General features: G+C 39.4%; 1 protein-coding gene across 18 annotated transcripts in view; it reads right to left on the bottom strand.

Annotated features, from left to right (window-relative positions):
* Nucleotides 1-26,470, bottom strand: part of TCF12 (transcription factor 12) — a 283,371-nt gene that overhangs the window by 92,213 nt on the left and 164,688 nt on the right. For all 18 annotated transcript variants that reach the window (XM_074966265.1, XM_074966272.1, XM_074966284.1 and 15 more), the window contains one exon: nucleotides 6,297-6,361. In XM_074966265.1, coding sequence (XP_074822366.1) covers nucleotides 6,297-6,361 — 65 coding nt within the window. The remainder of the gene's footprint in view (nucleotides 1-6,296; nucleotides 6,362-26,470) is intronic.

Consider the following 26,470-nt stretch of genomic DNA (forward strand, 5'->3'; position numbering starts at 1 on the left):
ACTGTTACCCACACATGCTGGCTAGTCTCCTGGCACAGCATGAGAAGAGACAGCACATGTGCAGGCCCAATAGACACTGCTACCATAGTTCTCTGATCAGCAGTACAGGGATGGGACACAGATACACCTATAGTGGAGCACCCATAGCAACACTACTCGAAGAAGAATGAAAAGTTTTGACTTTTTAAAAAGTTTTCCCTTTCTTTTTTTAATCCAAAACTATTAGTCAAATTTACAGATTGTTTTGGTCAACCCCAAACTTCATTTTTCAGTGACTGAACTATAAACTCATCATAGGGGATAGAAAACTGAACTGGGGGAAAGGATGTAGAAACTGTGTCCCTCTGAGGAGGCTGCATTCTCAGATCTTTTCCCACTCCCAAGACTATTATTTCCGAGCTGCTTCTTTCTTTCAGTCTTACTTTCCTTTCCACCTGACAGAAGATTGGTGGTGCTCTCACTTTCTGGAGTATCTGTACATATTGGATTTTTCTCCTCCGCCCTCCTCCTCCCCCCTGTATAACGGAGTTCCCAAAACACCTGAGCAAAACCTAGTAAGGAATGCTTCCAAGATCTGCACTCTGCCTGCTCCGCTAAAAAAATCCCATTGAAGTTTTCAAAGAGCCAAATACCGACTATGCAAAGCAATCTGCTTTGTAATCAAATCTGGGTTGCTGCTGCCAAAGTAATTAAACTGACAAACTGCCCAAGAAATTGACACAAAAGGCATCCTTAACTTCTATTTTCTTATACTCTCTTTACTCAAAATAATCCTTTTTAAAAGTTGTGGCGCAAAATAAAAGTGACTTGTTTGTTTTGTGGAACATTTATAACAAGAAGGTCAATGCAACTGCACTCCTACAAATATCTGGATTTTACTCTCACTGCTCTGATCAAAGTTTTAGGCAAGAAGATGTAACCTTTTAAAATCTCACATTAAATTCTGAATTGAATTATGCTGACCTGGTTAGCAGAAAGGCCGTCAATTTCCTATAGAGAACAGAAGAAAAATCTGAGTGGATGAGCTCCAATAGCTAGTGCTTATGTTCTATTTTCTATTTAGTTATAATATCCTCCAGCCTGAATGAACCGAGAGCTTACACTCCAACCTCCTTATGACTGGGATCCAGATGAGGAGGATGTTTGCATATTAAAACGTAGCAAGGTTGGAGGATGATCCATCGGGTCAATCTGAGTTTTACAGAGAATGAAAAGCCAGCTAAATTCTCCTTCAAGGGACAAGCCAAATAAGCGCTATATTTAAAGTGATTTTATGAACTATAAAACATATTCCAAAGCAGCACTCAGACCTGCATTTAGCATTCCCTTGTAGTGTACATTCTATCCCTGTTAAACAAAAAAATTCCCAAACCCTGTATAATAATATTTACACCATAGGAATAAAATGAAAGTGAGAAAAAAATAACAGTGTAAAAATCTACCTTAAATATATTTGCTTGAGATAAATTTCCATAAGTAACACTAACTATGCTATTAATGTGCATAAAATGTTACTGACATATTGTAAAACTCTGGCTAAATTTAATAATGCCTGATGTGCCTTACATCATGTTCAAATGATGTAATAATATGCTGCTAAATGAGTCACCTCACGTTAGCTTCATGGCAATAGCATAACTGATGGGCCATTAAAGAGAAACTGGTGTAGCATATTACTGGAAATACTGTTATTTTTGCTACTGATTTTTTCTTCTTTTTTTATTGATCCAAAACAGAGATTCTGGAACAAACGTCGTTATTAGCAATAGCCACGATACTTACAAAATACTAACAGCCACAAATGTGTTAAAAATCCATCACTACAGCATAAAATATTTTACAATACAATATTTTACACTGATTGAGTAAAATGTAATTAGTCCATCACAACATGTAGATACTTTCACATAATTGTATCTTTCAACAACCATGTTTCATAGATTTATACGGCTATCATCAATTTCATTCTCTTAGTGTATTTTATAATAAGAATTAGAATGTCTTGTCTACATCTGCACATACAATTTATAGAATTATTAAGTATATCAAGACAACTGAGCTGTTCATAAACATGTTACATTTTAAACTGAGATATTGCTGATTTTCTCTCTTCATTCTGTTCAGATCTTGTCTACTATTTATTACACTTCAGGTTTGGTTTTTTTTAAAACTACTTTCTTACATCTTGGTAATAATTCAAAGTCTGGATAGCATTCAATACAGACTAAAAGGGATATACATCTACACTTCAAAAAATCCACCACTATGTTCCATTATTCCTTCGTGATTGTCTGGATTCACCAAAGTAGAGCATTTAATATATTATTTTCCTATATGTACAAAATGTTACTATATAATTAAGATTTAATCCAACCATAGCTGTGAACCTTAACATACAGTTACATTGTTTATGACCTCCCTATTTATCTAGGGTGCATTTTAAAGATAATGCAGATTTGATTGCTTAGTATAAAAACTAAAATCTGAATGGTTAAATATATGTGCACTGATCTCCAGATACTTTCATGAACCTGGTTAAAATCCAGCCATGCATTCACAATTCAAAATGTGAAATGTAATCTCTGTTCATTTCACTTACAGAACATCTAGTTTTCAGTCTTACAACATATAAACTTGATGAAAACAGGCACTTTCCCTTATTTACAAGAACTCATTTCAAAATAAAGCACTCTTTAAGGTTTACAGAGAAGCAATTAAAAAACCCCACAAAACTTAAATTGATAGTGATTCCACATAGAAAAATATAAACATAAACCCAATTTAAAGGGACACCAAATACGGTGTTTTTATAACGTGGCCTAGCATAGCACTTTATTCTATTAGTAGATCACAATTTCTGGATTTCTTCTAAAAAACAATGACAGTCACTGATTTGGTTACGACTCAAATCGACCATCTTACTAGATGTCTCCTTGAGGTTTTGCATTTTCCAAAGGAGAGAAGCTGTAGGAGACAGAAAGGTGCAGGACATACCAAGGATCCAGAGGAGGGAGGCAAAATGCATTGAAGCCAAAAGGGGGGAAGCAGAATCAGGTCATTAAACATCTGGACAAACCAATTTTCAGAAGCCGCACACAAAGTTTGTTTGGTTTGCGGGAATAGTTTTTGTGATAAACTGGAAAACTGTAGTACGCTGCACCATAATTCAGGAAAACCGCCTACTGGGCATTAAGTACTGGCATTCTTCATGCTACATGGGATAAAAATGAAGGGCCTGATATTACAAACATTTATGTAGGTAAATAATTTTACACATGAATGGTGCCACTGAGATGAAACAACAACTCACATGAACAAAGTTATTTACATGTGTTTTTGCAGGATTGGGCTAAAAAACAAAGTAATTGGCCCCAAAAGCTTAATACTCAAAGAGGGAGCAGAAAAGCATCCGAAAAACTTTTTGCTAAAAGTAACTTTGAAAACTCAAGCTCCCTATTGAGTAATTTCAATATATTTATAATTATTTCTTAATAGTTTTCTATGCGTTTAAACACTCAGCATATACATTTTACTGCATTAAAAGTTTTACGAAGATAAATAAAACATGCCTTTGAAGATTTACAGTAAAATTTTCAAAAGAGCCTAAGTGATATAGGGACTTGAGCTTAACTTCCACTAACTTTCAATAAGACTTAGGAACCTAAGTGCATAAGTCTCTTTTGAGAATGAAACTGAGGCACTCCTGAAAATGGTTCTAAACGTATTATACATTTCACATTACTAATTCTGCTAGAAAATTCTCATTCAACTAATAAGAAGTCAAATAAAAACCCCACCACATTTCTATATCACTTTCACCAGTTATCATTGTAACCACAATGTTGAGTTACAAACAGGTCTCTACAGAGATCCATGTCACACAGCACCACATCTAAATCAGCAAGATGATCAATTATAACGTAAGAGATATTGTATCATGTACCTTGAAGAGAAGTTTAAGTTAAAGCACAAGTTGTGGTCTGTCACAGAACTTCACTGAAAATAATTAAATCAACAGATTTTACAGTATCTTAATTCTAAGCCCCCTGTAAACATTAAGAAATCTTATATTTGTAAAGTAAAAACAAAACAAAACTTTAAAAAAAGACAACTGGGATCAAAACTAAAACAGAGGAATCTCATCTACTAAAAAACTATTTTTCCCTTTTATTTACAACTTCTAAAAAGGGGACGGAGGGAGACAAAGAGATTGGGAAATCCCAGGAAAATCTTTTAACAAAACAAAATAAAAAAAGATTAGAATAAAGAAGCTTTTGGTTTCAAAATAGTTTCATCAACAGAAATTAAAATAGAGAACTGGCGTCACTAAAAAATGGGCATACAAAACCGATTTCTTTGAAGCGAAACTACAAGCAAAGTTAACCTCTTACCACTGCGGAACAAAACAGTTTTATGTAATTTGATTATAAACCTGTTCTGCAATATAAAAAATTAGCACGAATGAAAGTAATCAGTAAATTAGCCTGCTTCCAAAATAATGTCAAATTTAAATTATTATATTTAAATATTGCACATACTGACTTGTTTGAACAACACTAATAATGTTAATACAATCTACCACTGTCTAGACTAGCAATAACGTGAAGTCCATAACTTGCATTTAAAGAGGTACTGGTTCTTTTTGGGAGACCGAATATTAATAAGAGCTTCGCAGTACAGATACAAATGGGTCTTTGTTTGCAACATCTGTATCGTAGAGAAGAGAAGGAGTAGAGGAATCAAGATGACCCTTACTTAATAGGAGAAGCCGTGCTACAATCAGTATTGCCACATGGTGCTGCCTTTTCACGCCTTACAAACTACTATTTAGAGACTTGGACAAGTGTCAAATCCAAGAGCTAAGTTTTTCCAAGGTTAGACATTCCTGAAAACACTAGTTCAAAGTGACTAGAATGCTTACTAGAAATAAGAATATATTTTCCCCACTGAAAATAAATAATCACAAATTAAATTCTCTCCTAGCACTAGACATGTAATACACTAGTTATTTAAAAATGTTGGCAAAACAACATTTGGTTTTCACCATAAATTCAGGAGTACTGTCAAGGTGTAGTTTAAAAAATGTAAACATTTAAGAAAGGGACTAACACATTTTGTTTTATAAATTGTTCTGGCTACGAGCTACATCTGGAAAAAAAAAGGTTTATCTAAAATGAACATATTGACACTGAAATGGAAATATGCTTGCAGCTTACAACTTATTTTAAACATTACTAAAACCATTATAAAAAATAACACAGGATTATGTTGGTGAAAAAATGTAGAAATCTGAGGATATTATCTGCCTTAAGGAGCATTAACATTAAACAGAAGAAATAGGAGAGTTTGCTAATGCACTGTATTATGTACACTACCAACATTTCACGTCTAGAAAACTGACTTCAAATTGTAACTTGAGTCACAAATGAAAATTAATCTGGTGGACTCAATGAGTGCACATTCCACTCTGACTGACAATTTGGCCTGACTAGTTGACTGCTCAAGAAAAAAAGAAGGGTGAGATTTTCAGACAAGTGATTCTGAGCACCTCTGTTTCTGGGTTCACACCTTGAAAGGCCTTAAAATGTCCTAATTTGGGGTAGTGAATGATCAGCATTTTCTGAAATCTGAAGTTAGAGATCCCGCAAACAGCACCACCCAAAAATCACTAGCCACTTTTGAAAAACTTGGTCCAAGACTGGAAAACCTGAGTAGTTACAGGTCAGGATGAAAGCACATTGGCAGAAGAATACACAAAGGCACAGGGAGGAAAAAAACCAGAAGACTGAAGGGATGGGTTTTTATATACAGGGGCTCAGTCCTCCAGATTACTATTCAAATCCAGCTAGGTCAGTAGTTGTTGGAAGTTCATGGTTTGGTGGCCTACATGAAATAAATCACACCAGCTGGCAAGGAGGCCAAAAATTGAAAGGGCTTAGCCCAAGATGATCCAATCTAGGAAAGGGGTAAAGCATATTGGGGAAGCAAGGTGCCAAATATATAGCACTCATAGTATGTATATCCATTCTTTTGTTAAATAAAGGACTTGAGTCTCCAGAACTGTGGAACGGTTCCCCTTTCACAAGCACTAAACTCACCTCAAACATACACACAAAAGGTTTGTGAGGCAGTTGGACAGCCCTAGATCTCACAAAGTACAATTCAAGCCAGTGCTATTAGACCTTGACATTCATTTCTGTCTTAGGTAAGAACTATTAGCCTGAAATGTTCAAGTCAATTCAACTAATTACTGAATGAAGATAATTCAACTTCTTTTCAATGATCACCACACTTACTTGACAACCTGGTAGTCCCGGGTCTCTGCCATATAGTGGAAATGGACCCCTATCTGATGTTTTTCCTACAAAGCAAAAGAAAAAAAGTTCGAAATAAACCCATTTTTGAACTGACTAGACATTTTACATTAAAAATATTTGCCAGCACAACATTAAAACAAAACCTGAAGCCCTGTGCAATGTACAGAAAGCAAGTTGCCAGGTTAAATGTGGGCTTATTCATATATTTCTTTTATATGATTAAATGTCACTCTTTAGTCCATCCACTTTTGTACATTGTTATAGCTATCGATCTGTTATAAGCAAAATGAACATTTCTAATGCTGGCAGTACTATTTGGAAAAGTGGTATCAGAAAGAAGCCGTGTAGTAAATTGATGGGATGCAGGAAGCTGACATATAAAACTGGATGTCCAGAGTCGTTACCAAAGTATTTGGAACTCAGAATTGAAGTGGTAAAACGTTTGGGCTGTGGTGTTAACATGATGAGTACACCCCTGCTAGTTGAATCACAGAACAAAAAACAGTCCACAATCTTAGAGTAGTTACATCCTACTCTCCCAAATGCAGACACGGTGCTATAACAACAGATGAAAACAATACAAAAATTGGAAAACCAAGAAGAAAGTGCTGGCAGCAGAATCATCATAATTCTGGAGACGTAACCCTCCGGTTCCTAAGCACAAAATGAAACCCACATTCAGATGCCTAGGGAAGGGAGAACAAGTGCATGCAGGGGTGCACAAAAATTCAAATTTGTGAAATACAGAAAGTAAAACCAAGTAATTCACAGCAGGTTACTGTAATTTCATGTAACTGTTGCCACTTTTAATAAAGACATCTCACATAATCAATAATTTGGTGGGAAGAATCAATAGAGCTACTAGGGTATATCGACATTTGAAGCAAATGCCACAACACAATAAACTAAAAAGGAGTGCAGGCGGTGGCACATATCCTTTACTGGTATTCTGTAGTGCAGCAAGAGGAGTTCCAAGTTTAACCAGAACACACAGTGTCATACATAGCCTACCTGTGCAACAAGCACAAACTAATTTAACAAACCATTTAAGTGACAATTAGCGTGGATTTTTTTTTAAATAGGTTCTTCCATGTATTAATAAAGACATGGGGTGGTGAGGAAAGAAAAATGTAAAGTAGCAGCTTTAGTTTAGGCTTTCAGGAAATCAGCATTTCACTGCAACTCTGATTTAGTTCTCAATGAAGCAAAAGTTCAGAGCTATTTAGGACAGTTCCCACCTCCCCACCCCCAAACCACAAGGCAGGCAATAACTTCTTTTGCTAACAAATTAAAATGTAACAGAAAAAGAGTAATTCTGAAATCTATGATTGAGCTAATCAACCCTGGAAACCCACATATGCTCACTCATCCTTTAAAACCTTCATCTCAGGAGAAAACTTTAACCATACAAAAAGCTCAATTAACCTACCCATTCAAGGCAACAGCCAGACTTTCCCACTTAGCCATACTTTTGTAAGGCTGTGTCTCCTGGCTTGCAGGCACCACACACAGGGTTGTGCTCATCATGCAGAGCAGCTGCCCTCACAAGTTACTGGCTGGGGTTGGAAGGTGTGAGGTGTGGCAAGGTACTACAGTGCTCCACCCTTACTCTGGCCACAACTGGTAGCAATGGTCAACAGTGAGAAAGATGCTCCATGGCTCTCCATATGAACAGCCACTCCCCAGGCAATACCATAAAGGGGTGGGAAAGTGCTTCAGAGCTCCATTTACTACAGTCATTTCCAGTACTGCTGGCTGAGTGGGAGGAGACACAATCCAGGCCCCACCCCTTACCCTGGTTGTTTCGGTATGCAGGACCTGGGGGAGACTTTCTGGAGCTTCATCTTTCATCTTTGCCAATGCTTATAGTGGCAGGGGGTGGTGGAAGATGGTGTTCCAAGGCTCCCGGATTCTGTTTGCTCATGCTGTCCAGGACAGACAGGGAAAGAACTTCTCCCTGCTCTATCCTCCCCATTCCCATCTTATTCACACCCACACAGTGGAAGTGAGGAAGGTGATGTGTGGGATAGAGGGGGAAAGCAAATGGTGAAGAGGAACCAATAATGAAAGTGGGGTATGGAATAAACAAGGAGGGAAAGTGGAAAAGGAATAGAGAATGAGTGACCGATTAGATACGAGTGGGGAAAAAAGTGAGGAGGAGGGGGGAATGGAAGGTGGAGATGTTGTGCTCATAGGTTTTAAATTTAAGCTCAGGCAATCATTTGTTTCAAAAAGAAGCCAGAGTTTGCAATATTCCCCACACAATTATTCACTGATATGTTCTAATCTTTCTGTGTTCATTGTATTCTCAGATTTATCAAGCATGTGATGTGAGTCTTTTTAAAATTTACTACTTGCTCATACCAGCTTTACAAATTGAAGTCCCAATCCTGGAAACATCACAAGGGATAGTGCTTGTCACCAGGAATATGCCACTGAAGTCAAGTATTTAACAGCATCCAGCCTTAAAATGTGGTTTTGAGGTTTTCTATTAAATCTCAGATGTTTAACATTAAAAATTGAGTAGGAACAGCCTCCTGAGTGTTGCCTCACCATCAGAAATGGTTAAAAAGACTATCACTGACTACAGAAAACATTAACTAGATACCTGTCCCAAGTGTAACAAACATAGTATTGTACTCAAAAAATATCCAAACACACTATTCAACCCTAATCTGAAGACAGTGATTAATAAACCAACGATACCCACAATATTAAAAGCTCACAACACTTGAAGCATTTGAAAATGTCTATGCTTATTTAGCAACCAATGACAGAAACCTCCCCCACATATGATACATGTATTTTGTAATATCTTTTAGTATAAATCAGAAAACACAATTCCAAATCTGCACTTTGCTTTAACAATGAATATTGCTGAATTGCAGCACTCTTGGTGCACTCAGAAATAGAATACAGCTCAGAAAATCTTGTGCAAAATATTAAACATTAAATAAAAAAAGAGTGCAATGAACTAGATAATATGGAATGAAAACTGTTAGCTTTAGATATTTACCAATTTTAAATGCCAATTCTTTACTGGTTTAAATTTTTGCCTACTAAGCAAAAGTTCATCTTGTTCATTTTATACAATTACAAATTACTACTTAAAATAGAAAAATGTCTAACTCCTCCTAGAAAATCATCTCTGCCTGGTTATTAACATATTGGTTACTACAAATATTCTATTCTAATTTGCTTGTAAATTGGGAGCATTGCTGTAAAAAAAAAAAAGAGAGAGAGAGAAGTGAACATTTTTCTGCGGAAGCAATTTGCCTCCAACAACCATCAGGAACCAAACAAATAAAACACCTAGCATGCAAAATTATTTGAAGTAGCATGAATCATACTGCTCATGTTAACCAGACTCAGCATTTTCTTTCCTGAAAATGAGACTCTTACACCAAATGATAAACAACTTTGACTAAAGTATGCAATATTCCAGGCAGGTTTTAAAACAAATATTTGTGCAACAGTAAATTACAAAGACTGCAAAAATCATCATATATAGATAGTTTATGTAACAAGTAGGAATTGTTAGACACAAGTAAAATGAATATTTTATACATTCAGTATAAAGGCATGGCAGGCCCACAGTACCCCACCCTACTGGGGGCAGAAAATTTCACCACATCATATAGATTTGTTCTGAGAAATGATTCAGAAAAGTGAAAACTATAGTTGAAATGCCATCACCTAGAAATTCATGAGAACCGATGTGATTCCTCGGTATGATAAAAAATTGGAGCAAGTCACACCAAATCAGTCCTCTAAAGGCCAAATCTTTTATGAAATACTTAAAACAGACTCTACAGCTTTGGGATAAAGTACTGGAGCATGCTTTTGAGGGTGTAAAGAATGTATTGGCCACATCCCCAGGGCTAGCATTTTATGCTCCCAAGTCTGCAGTCTCTTCAGCAGATGCCAGCTGGTCTAGGTGGGGAGCTACTCCAGTTACACACAGAATTTGGAAGCCTATAAAATATTGTTCCAGATGGCTTTATGTCCCCATCTCCAGGTATGGCCCGTGACGATGTCTAAAGGGGAAGGTGACCATCTAGAAGAATATGGGTCACCACTTTTACAAAATTGTGATAAATCTTGTACAAAGTATACCTTGTGAGGTATCATTGGAAAAAGTTCTAATCTGAGTATTATTATCTGGTTATAATGTGTATAGAATTATGAAATTTTGCTATATGTTTGTAACTCAAACATGTTGCGAGTCTGAGAAATGCCCTCAGCTTAGCTCTTCAGCAATAACAAAGGAACTGTAAACAAGAGCCTCTGCATGTCATTCCCAAAGACACCTCAGTCAGCACGTATGCAAAAGATGCAATCAAAAATTTGCAATTCATATAAAGAACTGATGTCAAAGCACGTCTGCCATGGGACAGTCTGACCCATAACACATCAAGCATTTTTCCATCAAAAAGGGTCAAGATCTAAAAAGCGAGAACTAAGGCCCCTGGATACTGTTATGCCCATACAAAGCACATGAGACCTTTTATAGGGGAGAAGGCAGCACGCTGCATTTACTGAGAATACAGCAGTTAGCATATGCTTTTCAGTCTCACACACACACACAGTCCTGCCAGTTGATGTTTACAGTTACCAGTCCAGAGTCTGGATCAATCTAGTGGCCAGCCAGATTGGTCGCAGAGAAGAGCCTCTGTCAGTCATGATTCGATGCTCCTGGAGTTGTGGCAAGACAAACCCAAAGTCCCATGGCCAAGCACCCTGTTCTTACAGTATTTTTTTCTCTGTTGAAGTCTATGGATTTTGCTGTGTCAGTTTGTGACCCGTTACTCCTTAATTGGTGTTATCTTTAGATGTTAATATTCCAAAACACCTCCGAGAGGGCCATCCTGTCCTGGTTTCAATTTAATTAATTGTCTTGTCTTTAGGGGTGCCAGCCTCCACCTCAGGGTCGTCAATCTGCCCTTCCTTCATTATGGATGCGCGTTGATGGTTCTCTGGTGTCATTAAGTCTCTTTACTCCTTCTTCCTTGACCATCTCGCTATAACAATGGCCGTCACACCTTATCTTCTCCTGATGCATACATTCCTCATTCACACAAACAGTCTTTTACAGAGACCTTCAGACAGGATAACATTTTGGAAAGGATTATATGGTTACTAAAGGGATTAAACAAGAACCTTACACAATTTAGTTTGCAATGCATACAAGAAGCAAGACCTTATAGCAAACCCTGTAATGAAATCTTATCCTAAAACAAAAGGTGACCATAGTCAGCCATAAGGACTATTCTGGTCTATTTCCGCCTTGAAATCAAAAAGGGTGGCTGGCAGGATGAAATCAAATCAGACATTAATACATTTAATACAAACTACATTATTATAACCCTCAATTATTATAACCTCTAATACAAATATAAAATCCTACTCCTACAATACCTCTTTGTTACCCCATCTCTGGGCTGGTGAATTCTGACAGGAGAAATTTTGAACAAAAGGACTAAGGTCCCCAAAAGCTATTTTGGCAACGTAACAGATTTAACATCCCTGCTATTGGTTTTGGAATACATACTTGATTTTAGCTAATAAATCTTTAGTTAGTTTACTAAAGTATTGGCTACAGCATTCTCCTTGATGTAAGTTTCTGAGCATCCATTGACCTGTGTAAGTGACTGGCCCCTTGAGGCTCGAAGAACTTAATGTGTGGTGATTTCTGGTATTAACAACATATTATCACAGAAGTCCAGTTTGTCTGGGTGGTATTATAGGCTGGAGTGTCTAAGAGGACTGTCTGTGGCTCCATATTAAACCAATATAGTGATCCAGGAGCACACATTTGTTGCTGGTTTGGTTATATCTAATTATTGTATAGAATATACCACCAGTGTAGAAGTGTTTGCCCAATATTTTCACAGTCTGACTTGAGACTGGCCCTCTCAGCTATGATCAGTACCAGGCATGGTGACATATCCCAAGACAAAGAAAGAGACAATATTTACAGCAAGCCAACTGCCATAGCAGAAGTAAGCAAGCTATTTGAAAAGTCTTGATAATTTCAAGTTTGTGATAGACCATGCCCCACTCATTCCATTAATAAACAAGGAAGACCTAGACATGGTGTCTCATACATGTCAGAGATCACTCATGCATTTAATGACATTTAAAACACATTGCATAATGTTCAAAAGTGAAGTCCCTAGCAATAGATGGTACCCTAAAAAAGAGTCCTGTTAGTCATCCAGATTCTCTAAAGGTTTAGGATGATAGAGAAGCACACCAGTAACATTTTGAGGGGCAGACTTGTCAGAGAAATGAAGTGGTTACCTACTGTAGTTCTTTGAGAAATTATGTGTATTCCACTGAGGTATGCATGCAGCCAATGCACTGAAGCTGGAGAATTTTACCTCACAATACCCACAGAGTGGCAGCGCTTGCACCTCGTGGCCATAAACACTTCCCTGGCTATATGAGGCAGTGCAGCTCCGACCCCCTCAGTTTCTTAGCACCGAACGCTCAGAGACTAGACTCAAATGCAGAAGGTATACAGAGGGTGGTTGTGGAATACACATCAGCATCACAGCTTGAAGAGCCAGTTACAGTAAATAACTTCTTCTTCTAGTAGCTTCAGCCATGTATTCCACTTAAATGATTCACAAGCAATACCTGCAGGAGGTGGGGCTCAGAGTCTCCTTAAACAAGGACTACAGAACTGCCTTCCCAAAGTTTGCATCTGCTCTGGATGCTGCAGTAATGGTGTAATGGTTCATAATTGTATGCATCAGTGACCAGGTGACAGTCCTGCAAATGTCCAATATTGAGACGTCACTTAAGAATACGATTGATGTAGCTTACACTCTCATAGAATAAGCTCACACCCATAGAGGGGGCGTAGCTGATGCTGTTTTGTATGCAATCTGGAGGCAAAAAGTTATTCATTCAGAGATCATCAGTGAGGAGACTGCTTGTCCCTTCATCCAGTCTGCTTATGACACAAACAGAAGAGAAGAAGCCCAAAAGGGTTTAGCCCTGTTCAGATAAAAGGCCAGATATCGTCTCATGTCCAATGCGTGAAGACCCTGCTCCTCTGGAGATGATTGTGGCTCAAGAAAAAACATAGGCAAATATACAGCCTGGTTTAAATGAAACTGAGAGACTACTTTAAACAAAAATTTTGGGTGCAGCTGCAATGTTGCTTTACCTCTGGAGAACTGTATGTAAGAGGCTTTGCGATCAAAGCCTGCAACTCACACACTCGCCTCTCAGAGGTTATCGCCGCAAGGATTGCATTTTTTGACAGAAGAGAAGAATGGGGCAGGACACCACAGGCTCAAACAAAGGTGCCGTGAGAGCTACTAAGACTATGTTAAGGTCGCACAAGGGAACCGGTTCCCACATTGACGGATGGAGAACAAAGGATATCTTTCAAGAATCTTGCTACCCATGGCATTGGAAAATACCAATCTACCATGAATGGGTGGATGAAAGACTGAGATCACCACTAGATGCACCCTCAATGGGCTAAGCGTAAGGCCCGATGACTGAAGAATCAGAAAATACTCCAAGACATCTTGGATACTAGCCAGCATTAGCTGAACTCCGCAGACTAATTATCACGCCGAAAAAGACTTCCGTTTTGCCGAAGAGGTCATCCTGGTAGAGAACTTTTTACTACTAAGTAGGACCTGTCGAACAGCCGCCAAACATTGCTGCTCCTCCTCATTCAACCATGGAGCAGCTACACCGTGAGATACAGGGACACAATCGTGATTCTATGTGAGCGGATCAGGATGGAGAGTAAGGGATATGGGAGGTTGAATCGACAGAGCGAGAAGGTCGGAAAACCAACACCGCCTCAGCCATGGCAGGGCAATGAGGATGAGCTGGGCCTGATCCACTTTCAGCTTGAGGATGACTGGTGGCATGATCAAGTTTGGAGGAAAAGCAACAGGAAAGCCAATTTCCAGGTGAGGTAGAAGACATTAGTTAGGAGCCGGGCCTGAGACCCCCTTGAAAGCAGAATAGACAGCATTTCCCGTTGTCCCTTGTAGCAACCAGGTCAATCACCAAGATGCTTCAGGCTGCAAAGATGACTCACAAAAAACTGTGCTTCAGACATCGCTCGTGGTCCCAGGAAAAATTCCTGCTGAGATGGCCTGTGAGATGATTCTGGACCCCAGGCAAACGATCGCCTACTGGAGCAATACTCTCATCAATGCAGAACTGCAACAAGCTGATCACCTCTTGGAAGAGCACACTGGAACATACTCCCTATTGCCTGTTCACAAAATACATGACAGCAGTATTGTCGGTAAGCATGTGAACTACCAAACCCTTGATGTGATCTAGGAAAGCTTGACAGACATTGTAGGTGGTCCGAAGCTGCAGGACACTGATATGGAATGGAGTTGCCTGCTCCAACTACAGGCCCTAAACCTCCAGTAACTCCCCAACCTACCAAGGAGGCACTGGTGACAAGAGTCCTGGCTGGTAAGGGCCAGGCAAAGGGAATGCCTTGGCATACATTCCCCTGAACCTAACTAAATAAAACTAGAAAAATACATTAAAATAGTAAGAGACTCTGAGGTTAAGACCACAGAGAGCTCAGACTCCAGCCACAGAGAGTAAGGAGGAGACTGCCAAATTTTCAAATGACAACTTACTTATTTTACAATATGTGCAACTAGCAAGTGCAATGTATCAAATTATGTGCTTCCTTTGGTTTGGTTAGATTAGTGAACAACTTATTTTGCACTAATCACTCTGAGTGCTGTATGAGATTATAGGGGATTCAACTCAACATATTAAAAATATTGGAATTCTAAATTGTGACATGAGCAGAGCTAAAACACAATTATATCACTATGTTAAGTGATATTAATGTAAATGAGTTATGGGTCATATTACTCAAAAACACACGTTTTCTCTCAAGTGTGAGGAGCTGAGAAATTCCTATTACAATATATAAAAACAATCAATCAAACAATCACTATCTGAAAAGGGGTCAGTTGAAAATCTTGAAGCGCTGAATCAAAATGATCACAACTTTAAAAATACGCTTTATAAATGCAGTGGATTCACAGATCTGGAGCGCTTACTTCATGGAATTCTCACAGATACACAAAACCCCCACCCCTACCCACCACTATTCACATTCCATGCCATCTCAGCTGAGAGGAGCGAAATTCCTACAGGTGGTTCATAAGATTTTGTATTTTAAGAACATCTGCTTAAAAAGGTAGGTGCTCCTCTGCACACAAAGTGCTACATTTTACAGATTCAGAAGAAAGAGTGGGAGAACATGCAATTTAGATTAAAACATCTTAAAACTACATACAAAAACAATGTTAAAAAAGCTTTACAGTTGCAAAGTCAAGTACTCAAAAGTTAGGAAATGCCAGAATTAAGGTTGCCTGTGCATAGTGTATTAGATATTGCCAGTGGTAGTCGATGTCAGCGTTTAAATTCTCCTAGTAGGTTAAAAAATTCATACCCCATGAATATCAAATGGCCTGAGAGGGGGTAATTTAGATATTGCACTGATCTCTCTCTATGGCTGTATAAAATTAAGAGCGATTAGTCAGAGTTACTACGTATCATTCAAAGAATCTTCTTCAGAAAACCATCCCAACCCCAAAATGAATTTTCTATTATCCACTCCATAACACCTCAAAGAAAAATCGTGGGGGGGAAACAGGGGAATCTTGCAGCATATCCTGAAAGTCAACAACTCTGGGATCTGGAGAACCAAAAGGAAGTGAATTCCTAGAACCCAAGATCCCTAGTCTTGAATGCCCTGTCTCATTTGCAGCAGGGATTGTACACTTGATTACATTTGTGGTCATACTGCACTGCCACAGAGGAGGTTTCAGGTAGCCTTGTACAACTTCTTAAGTAGATAGGAGTTTGGGAAAATAGAAATTATAACAAACGTTCATTTAAAACCTGAATCATAGCAAGAATTGTTAGACACCCACTAATAAAATTAAACATTTGGGGGCATTTTGAAATATTTTAGCTTTAAACCATACAAAATAAACTGGCATCTCGTGTTTTCTTCCTTCTTTCCCCTTCACACTACTCCCTGGTAATATAGATTTTCTGCAAGTTTTCCCTTTTGTTTTTTCTTTAACAGCCATTCCCTATTTCTTTTCTTTCTTTCCCTACATTGTGTTCCCTTCCTCCTCACCACTTATTTCCTTTAAGCCTCCTTTCTTCCTGTGTGTCACAAAGCCCATTTCCTTCAGCCAGCTTTCCACAGCTGACCACTTCTCCAATGCTATATTTTTCTTAAGTTTAAAAAAATAGCAATTAAAGCCTTATACACAGAATTCTGTAGCCTTTTATTTTATTTATTATTTCATGAGTTGACCATAACATCACATAAAACAATGATAAACGGATGATAAAATGAACTAATTGGCTACAATTCTAAATCACATTCTTGCTTTATAACCTATCACATCCCTCCCTTCTCTGCCCTTCCTTTTTCTTGTGTAATTTCCTGTGTTTTACACTATGTTCCCGCTCAATCCATATTCCATTTAATTCAATGGCAGAATCCCCACTGACTTCCAATTTTCATTTGCCATGGTTTGCGTGAACATCAATTATTGTAAACCAATGGGCAGATATATCATCCAGAAAGATAAAATAAAGTCCAAACTACAGTTCAGGCCAAGGCCCTTTTTTCTTCAGGGCTTGCTTATCACCACAAAATGATCCAAGACAAAAGAAAAGTATCTCAAAGCTTTTCTAGTTTTCAGCAAGCTGGGAGGGGAGAGGAAATACCTACCTTCTGCATAGCCTTCACTGGATATCTCCGAGACCTCAACAGAAGAACTTCTTTCAAGATCTTATCTCAACCTTCATCTTCTCCAGAATAAACCAGGAGCATTCCATTATTAAGGGCTTTTCTACATGGGGTAATTTACCAGCATAACTATACCAATATAATTATACCACAACAGTATAACTCCCTGTGCGACACTCTTATTCAAGACTAAATTTCCCCATGTTCACATGCTCAAAGACTCCAGTAGGCAATCATATGACACCTCATTACCTCTCTTCATTATGGCTTGTCTTGAGCAAGCCCTGCACTTAAGAGGGCTATGTCTCATAACTGAGGTTAAGATTCTGTCACGGGTATTTTTAGTAAAAGTCAGGAAGAGATCACGGGCAATAAACAAAAATTCATGGAAGCCTGCAACCTGTCCCTGACTTTTACTAAAAATAAAAGCCTGGAGGGGGGTGGACCTAATAGTCAGAGCGCTGCCAGGGCTGAGCTCCGGCAGCTGCTCCAGCCCTGCTACTGCTCCTGCGGCAGGGGCTGACCACCACTGGTCCAGGGATCCAGGGACCACCTGTCCGGCAGCCCCCAGGCCAGCCAGCTGCTCCAGCCCTGGGACTGACCTCCAGACAGCTGCTCCAGCAGCCCTGGCGCTGACCACCAGCCTCTCCTCCAGCTCCGCCGCTGCTCCAGCCCCAGGGGGGCTAACCCAATTCCAGCCACTGCTTCAACCCTTGGGCCGCTATACTGGCAGCTCTGGGGCTAACAGCTGCTCCAACCCTGTCCCACCCCGGAAGAAGTCACGGAGGTCCTAGAAACTCATGGAATCTGTGACCTCTGTGACAGAATCGTATGCTTACCCATAACAGAGGTATATTGGCCATGCTTGTACTTACACACCAGCACAGTTACACCTCTCTTCAGTTATAATCCCAGTGCGGTTCACATCCCATAGTTTTGCTTCAAGTTCTACGTTTGAATCAAAAGACAAGTCAAAACCATTGAGTTGTTTTTTTTAATCAAAACCTTAAGTCTGCCCAGGGTTATTTACAAGGTGTTGAGCTTTCAATTAGCTGGGATGAGTTTTGTGTTTGCAACAAAACTCCAAACGAAGTGAGCTTCATATGGTTTCAAAATGAAAATTTCACAAAGATCTAGCAACCACTAGCATATGTGCTCTTGGACCACAAAACTCCGATTTGCAGAAACCAAACTACGTATAAAATCCTCACTAGACAGTTTAAACCACTGGCATTTCACAAGTTAGCAAACACTGACACATGTTGGACTAATTCTGGCATTATTAAGATTTTAGTTAACACCTGAAGTATTTTTAACTGTAATTATTTACTTTGCCCAAATGTGATATATGATTGCAACATAGTTTACCTCTCGAACACTGCATAAGAACTTAAATACAAAAAATTCCTCATGCTGCCTATGTAGATTTTATCAGAGAAAAGGACTATAAAAGATAACAGGACAGAAAATGGAAGTTAGTGCAAAACTGTTCGCCACACTAACTTAGTTGTGAATTACTTCAGAGAACCTGTTATAAGTGTTTGAAGTCAAATACTCCTCTTCCATTGATTCAGAATAATGCTTAACACATGAGAGGATGACAGAACTTAATTGTACAGCAAATTACTTTAATTTCAGCTGAATTAACCCTTTTGAGCCTACAGATATTTTTACATATCCCCCAAGTATTTATTTGGCTGGCAGTCTGGAAGGCGCCAGCATTTTTAAAGCAAAGCAATGTTCATCATCTAATGTGAATGGTGTAGTGACCACAGCTGGCAGCTGCTCTATTTATTTGTCACAGACAAGTGTGACTACACTACCCATACAGAGAAAATTCTTTCAGCAAATTCTGAGACATGTCTTTACTTTCCTAATCATCCTTTCATTGTTCATTTTCTCTCTCGCTGTCTCTTTATTTATTTATTTTTAATATGTCAACTTATATCCAGCATTAAACTCAGTTTATAATAAAACACCTAGAATACAGTCCAGAGAAAAATCCAAATGTTTTAAAAGGCCTGGCTTTTTTTTTTTAAACTTAAATCTACATCAATTCATTTAATGAAATCTACGGCATTTGAAAGTTTCACAAAAAAGTATACCTGTAGATCTGACAGCTATGATGACAACAGCTACCTACTTGCCAAACCATAAATATACAGAAGAGTCTGATTCATCTATATCTAACCTGAAAAAAAATCTTGATAATGTTTTAAATGCTTAAAGGAATTCATAATTAATGTCTACCTCCTGAAATGTTGAAAGGGGTCTTAAAAAATCATTGTCTCAAGTCAAGTTGATATGAGTAGTTTATTGTTGGGAATCATCTTAACTACTGTTTTAGTGGTTTTTAAAATGTCTAGTAATAGAACTTAATAAGTTATGTATTTATTCACCCACAGAATTAACAATGTTTAACTAATTTCTCATATCACTGTCTAACCTATTAATGAACGAACTGTAAATTCGATGCTGGTGGGTAACTCTCTCTCTATATATACTGCACACATACAACAACTTGCAAAAAAAATGCACTGCAGTACATTTCGTTATTGTTCTGTAATATTTAATACTTCTTTCCATATTAAAACACCGACAGAAATAAAGTGTATGGCTGTATCATAAACTTTATGGCATACCTACCTTGCGGTTTCCAATAGAGGTCCCCTGTTTCTACTCCTAAATTTTTTTTATGGAGACCCCAAACTCCAATTCTTGCTCATCCTGGCATAATAGGCTTCATTTTGATTACAAGATGAAGACATCCCTGCCCCTAATATTTGTCCTAGGTGTGCTGCAACCATCTTAGAAACAAAAGACTTCTGAGTGAGACACTCTACTATAATTTCTGTATATGAAAAAATTGCTCACCACCTCACCGTGAAGGATCAGCTCTTCACCTCTTACTGATATTTAGTCCTTGTCCGCTAATAGAGAATTTCAAAACTCCTGATTAATATCTTCATCTATTTCACATCAACAATCTGTTTCTCTCTAATGCTTTTTAGGCCATAGAAAACATCATACATCATCAAAAGTAGAATTTTCTTAAATCTCGTTTCAATATTTCTGCCCAGACATATAGAACAGAAATGAGAAAGATCTAACACAACACAGTTTGAAGAAAGCACTAAATATGAATGCCTTCCTATTCTCTTCACAACAATTTATTTAAGTGTTATTGGCTAACATTTGTGCCAAGCACGCTGCTGGCTACACTGTAGATGTTTAAATATCCAGTGCCAACAAGCGCAGCTGCTGGACTTGCTGCACCCCCCTCCTGTTCATTCCATGCCAAATTACTCGCTCAGCTATGAATGATGAAGCAGCATCATAGGAAAATGCCAAGTGCAAGTGAGATTAGTGATAAACCAGAAGAACCCTATGGAGGTCAGTGATTTGCAGGTCCCTAGTTGTAATCACTTTTTTAACCTAGCCTTTATCTCATCATATACTCCATCTTAACTCAGCACAGTCTTCTTGTGACAGGCATCAGGAACTGCAAGCAGCTTCCCAATCAATAATCCTTGAAGTCTAACTAATGCACCAAGAGTGTCTTACCCTTGATAATAACAGCAAGATTTGGTAACCTGAATTGTCTACAAATCGCTTTTAACTTGCCGTTTTAAATCTTGAGATTAATAAAGTGACAATTTATACACACTACAGAACCAGTTATCCCTAAATCATCCTAGAAACCAGGTTAATAGATACAAACTAACACAGATTAACTGGGACTGATTGTGCATTGTAACCTTATAAAACAATACATGAGCAAGAACACTGGTCGACTGTATTCAAAGGGGGAAAGGGAATTAAAATGTACAGATTCTGACTAGCCAAGTTTCGTGTGTTATTCTGGGAGTGTTGTTTTACTGCCCCATCACTTAAACCAATTTCACAGGAAATAAAGCCCAGGAAAGGTGTTTTTATCTCTTCAATCTGGATTTGAAAGACTTGCTCCATCACCCATTTTTCTTGGGTTCAAATTTCAAGTGGACAAAACAAGAGATACTACAGAACCCAAGCAGAACAATTCTAATGCTAAACAAATAGAGGAAAGGTATTTGGAATGGGACTCAAGAAACCTGAGTCCAATACCCAACTTTGCCACATGTTTTCAATGTGACTTGAAGCAAGTCTATGCCGCAGTTCCCTATCTGTAAAATGGGAGATAATACTTCCTTTTTCCAACCCTTTGCCTGTCTTGTCTATTTGGACTAAGATCACTAAGGTCACTGCTGCTCCCCCATTCACCCAACCCCTGTGCATCTGGACCCTACCATACCCAGACTCCCCCACCAAGCCTCACCCCCTACACCTAGAACTCCCCCAACGAGCCTCCCACACCCCACCCCGCTGAGTCTCACCCCCTGCATCTGGATCCACCCCTCCCCCATCCATCCATCCAGACCCCCACCCCTGTATCATGAGACCACCCCCGGCTGAGCCTCCACACTCAAACCCCCACATGAACAAGCACCGCCCTCCCTGCACCTGGATCACCCCCGACCAGCCCCCTACACCCAGAACCGCACCCCACTGAGCCCCAATCCCCCAGCACCCAGACACCCCGCTGAGCCCCCCAACCCAGATTACCCTTGCTGAGCCCCATCCCCCTACACACACCCTGCTGAGCCCCAAACATCTTAACTTGAACCACCTGCAGAGTCCCATTCCACCTGCATCCGGTACCCCACACCAAGCCCCTATGTATCCAGATCCCCCCTGCACCCAGACCTCCCACCAAGCCACCTGCACCCAGATTGCCCCACACAGAACCCTCTTACCCCACAGCTCGATCCCCTCACACTAAGCCCCTCCACACTTGGATTCTGCCGGGCTGAGCCTGCTTGCTCCACACCTTGATCGGGGCCAGGGCTGGGCGTGCATGTGAGAGATTGTCCCTCTTGCTTGCTATCTTGGTGCACCTGGCTTGGAGGGGCAGGGCCCCGGGGTGTTTCTGCAGCAGGCCCAGCCTTTGTGCTGTGTCAGGGTTGGGTGCAGACAGCCTCAGAGTCACTGCTGACTCCGTGTCCCTCAGGAGCAACTGTTTAAGCATTACATTATTGAATGCATTTACTCATAAATTATACACTAAGTTCTGGGGGTTTCACCTAACTTTTTAGATACAGTATTTTTAAAATAAATGTCAGTGTTTAAAGACATTTTAAAGAACCCCATTCCCCAAACAACTTCACTAAATTGTCCAAGACCCTTCCATCCCATGGATATGTATCTGTTTACAAAAAAGAGTATTTAGTTTGTGTTTGCAAAGCACTACATATATCTGGTGCTACATAAAACACATCTCTTAATGATCGTATGTAGTTCAGCTACATAGGAGATGGGAGCGGACTGAAGTCCACTAATGGCTGCCCCACTGCCAGTCGGAAAAAGCCAGCTCTAGTTCTTGCAACTTGAAAAGAACATTGTTACTGCACACATATCAGTGAGATTTCATAATGATAACTGTGAGGTGCTTAATGTTAGCAAGGTAGATTATTAGCCTAATAAACTCCGATGCAAAAGGGTACAATTATTAAGGTAAGAGGGAGCATGCTCAAATTATACTGAAATATGTTCATGGCTCGGGAAAATTTTTCCCCATGTTAAATTCCTACAACCATTCCACTGAGACATTCTAACACTTCTATGCTTTGAAACAGAGACTTTAAATTTGGCAGAAAGATGGGGGTCAGTTGTATTAATTTAGATGGAATATGTGGCCCCAAGAGTCAGAGGTGTTAACATGACCCTGAAAGTGTCCAATATTAAACAGTTTTAAACAAGGTTTGAGGTTTGGTATACAGAGCCCTCAGCCTGCTGAGTACCATGGCAAACACAGCATTAAAAATCTTTTCAACAGTTAAAGCATTTGAAATGTAAAGTATTAAACAAGGATTTCATTTTAACTATAAACCTTGCTCCCTTTAGCTGGAGAGTGTTTTTAGAAAGAACTCCCCGTTTTCTGACAGTCTCTTAGATAACTGTCCTTTTGGGGAAAAGAGAAATTAGTTGAGACAGGCTGAAACTGTTGTGGCTGTTGATAAAGTCCAATCCTGTTTCCTAAAAGACAAAACAAGACAAACACACATAAAAGGGGAAAGAAATGAATAGCAAAGACAGAAAATGCAGCTTCTGTCTCTGGTGTTGACTTGCACTTGCTGGAAAAAACAGAGGCACAGCAACAGTCTTATCAGCCACTCTGAGACCTAGCAAACTTGTACCAGCACTGGGCTGTGTAGGGTAGTGGTTTACAACCATTTTTTCATTTACAGACCACTAAACATTTTCAAATGGAGGTGTGGACCCCTTTGGAAATCTTAGACATGGTCTGCACACCACAGATTGAAAACCACTGATATAGGGCATTGCTTTTATTTGTCTCTCTCATCACAGGTTTACAGCACTGCTGCAAAATATACAGTCTTGCCCAGCTATCCTGACTCTCATTAAACAGAAGGCAAAAGGAGAGGGATAGAAAAGAGAAGAAATAAAGTGGGGAAGGGAAAGGACACACGAGGGGTAGGGAGGAATGAGACAGTCTCACATCCCAGATGGTGTTCAGAATTTAACCAGAGCTTGTGGACGTGATGATGTTATCTGGGTCCCTCTCTTTGGCCCAATCTGGTCAGAACTTCTCTCAGGATCAGAACAATTAAGGCAAAGTAGTGCTACACTGGATCCCAGGGTTGCAAGAGATGGTGAAGCTCATTCTTTTCAATTCTTTCAGTCAGCCAGCATTGTAGTAACCAACTCTTCCTCCCTTAATTTCAGCTCTGCAAATCTGCATCCCTTAAAAGTCTCTTTTTTGAGGACCTCGAAAGGGATTCACAGATTTTATAGCCCATCCCCCCATTATATTGTCCACCAATTAGACCTAATTTCCAACAAACCAATTTTGGTTAATTGATTGCTGGTCCACATTCTTCCCATTTACAAGGCATGATCTTAACACAGTGCTTGAATTATATCAGTAGGCCTTCCTGTTTAGACTAATTCAGTCTGTCTCCTTTTTGCATCTTTCCCAACAACAACATTGTTGATTACTGTGACACTATGAACTTTCACTCACTTTTCACATTTCGGCTCACAATTAGGGTAAATTAGTATGCCCAATTATAACAACAGGGTCCTCTTGGAAGAGATATGCCTTTTGCTAGTCCCATGAATATGCACCCACATTTTACCAAGTAAGAAACCTCAGAAAAATCTTGTTTTTCACAAAATCGGACTTGCTAAAGTTCTGCAGATAAATTCTCTGAAAATTCCATCTGTGCTGAACATGCTCCAGCCCACAGCTACATAATCTGAGCCAGGCACAGAGACTGAGACCAGGGAGACTCTCTACTGTGCTCTCAATATTTCCCTTGCTAGCACACAGACAATGAAGTGGAGTAGGAGAAACAGCCTAATTAGAATCCAGAATGGCAAGGAGACTGGGACTGAGACAGAATGGATGAACCCAGGCAGAAAGGGTCAAGTTGTGGAGTGGAGAGACTATTTGGGTAGATACAGAAGTGTCTGTAACTACTAGACCACACATTCCTCAAAGTCTAGAACTCGGGATTCCTGAGTCTCACAGTTCCTCTGATGCCAGCAAATAGCTGTGAAACCCACTGGAAAAACATGTGCTTTATCTCCCCCTAGTGGATAGCCCACACAAAAGATGATGGCCTATTACTGCTATCAGTTACTCTGTTAGTACAAGTGGTAGACACAGTGGATCTAAAGCTTCTACACTTGCTGATGAAACTGGTGGTAAATCAATATGGTCCCACATGATGGAATTTTGTTCAGTTTGCTTCTTTAAAAACTCAGAAAATTAGATAAAACTACTAAATTAAAAGATTCTTCTGCTTCCACAGGAGCCATCTCATTCAGTGCACAAGACAGATAATGCTCAGAGGATGAACCATAGTTATGCAGTAAAAGAGGCTATGGATTGAAAACTGGATTCTCTCCCTCCCTCTACCAGAGTTCCTATGTGATGCTGGACAAGTCACATAAACCAAATTTTTCACAGGTAGTCACTAAATGTGTCTTCCTCATTTTCTGTGTTTCCGACTTGAGACACCTGGGGTCTTATTTGCAGAAGTGCCCTGCATTCACAACTGTAACTAAGGTCAATGGGAGCTGTGCTTTGAACAAATGAAATGCTATAAAATTCTTAGTACTCTAAAAATCAGGCCCTAGGCATCTCAAATTGGGCATTAAGTCTGTGCCTCAGATCCTTATCTGTCAAATAGGGAAAAAAACACTGTTGTTGTGAAGAAAAATGAATTGTTTGTGAAACACTCAGATATTACAGTGTTAATTGTCAGCATCCATTAGGAAATTAATAATTCTTTATTCTGTGCAGCGTTTTGATAGTGTGTAGTAAATAATGCATGGGGCCACACAATAAACAATAAGAAAACAAAAAACTGCTCATTCAGTAAGCACCATCCATCCTGTGCACTAATCAAGGCAATGGGTCCTGGGGAAAATTAGTCTGTGATCATGTAATTAACAACTGTATCAAAATGCATATAAGCAAAGAGGCCGAATTAAGGCCACATGAGCAATCTTAATTCTGGCATTTCCTAATTTGAGCACTCAACTCTGCAACTTTAACATTCTTTATATGTTATTTTTTGTTTGCAATATATTTATACATGTGTAATAAAACAGACAGTAGAAGTAATGATAGCCGGGGAGTTTTGCACAAAATCTGCGTAGTACCAAAATTTCAAGTATGAAATTTTGTTTGCTATACAGGAGTGCCACTTTGGTGTTATCAGAAATAACTATCATTATCAATTAGACAAGTCACTATATATTTAAACACAGCAGTGAAAACAAAAAAGTAAGACACAGGAGCATTCATAACTTGAGCTACTGCCACTAAAATCAGGATCTTGTTTTCCCTGTGTAGTGTGGACAACGAAAAAAAATTGAGTCAAGATTGGTAAGACAACAGGAAGAGCCATTAAACAGCGAGTTCTATACTGAACACTCTGGTCTATGGAACACTTGCTGCTGGCTTGCAGAGAGCTGGCTGGTCAGAACGTGTTGGTCTTCCCCATTCCAAGCTGCTTCAACAGGTGTCTGGGGTCTTCACTGTAAAAAGAACCTGGAGGCCTGTAAATGAAACTATGAAAAGGAAGAAGAGCCAGCCAGCTGCCAGCCACAAGTATGTAAAGCATGACATGGGAACAGGACAGAAGGAAATGAAGTAGCCAGACAGCATCGCCAAAGGAACAGGAAACAAATGGCATGGAAATACACATGTGGGGAAGATGACAGGCAATGAGGAAACATGCAGACAATGGAAAAGAAGGAGGCACCAACAAGGCTGTAAGGGAACATAAGTGGG

This window comes from Natator depressus, chromosome 10, assembly GCF_965152275.1.
Source record: "Natator depressus isolate rNatDep1 chromosome 10, rNatDep2.hap1, whole genome shotgun sequence".
Classification (NCBI taxonomy): Eukaryota; Metazoa; Chordata; order Testudines; family Cheloniidae; genus Natator; species Natator depressus.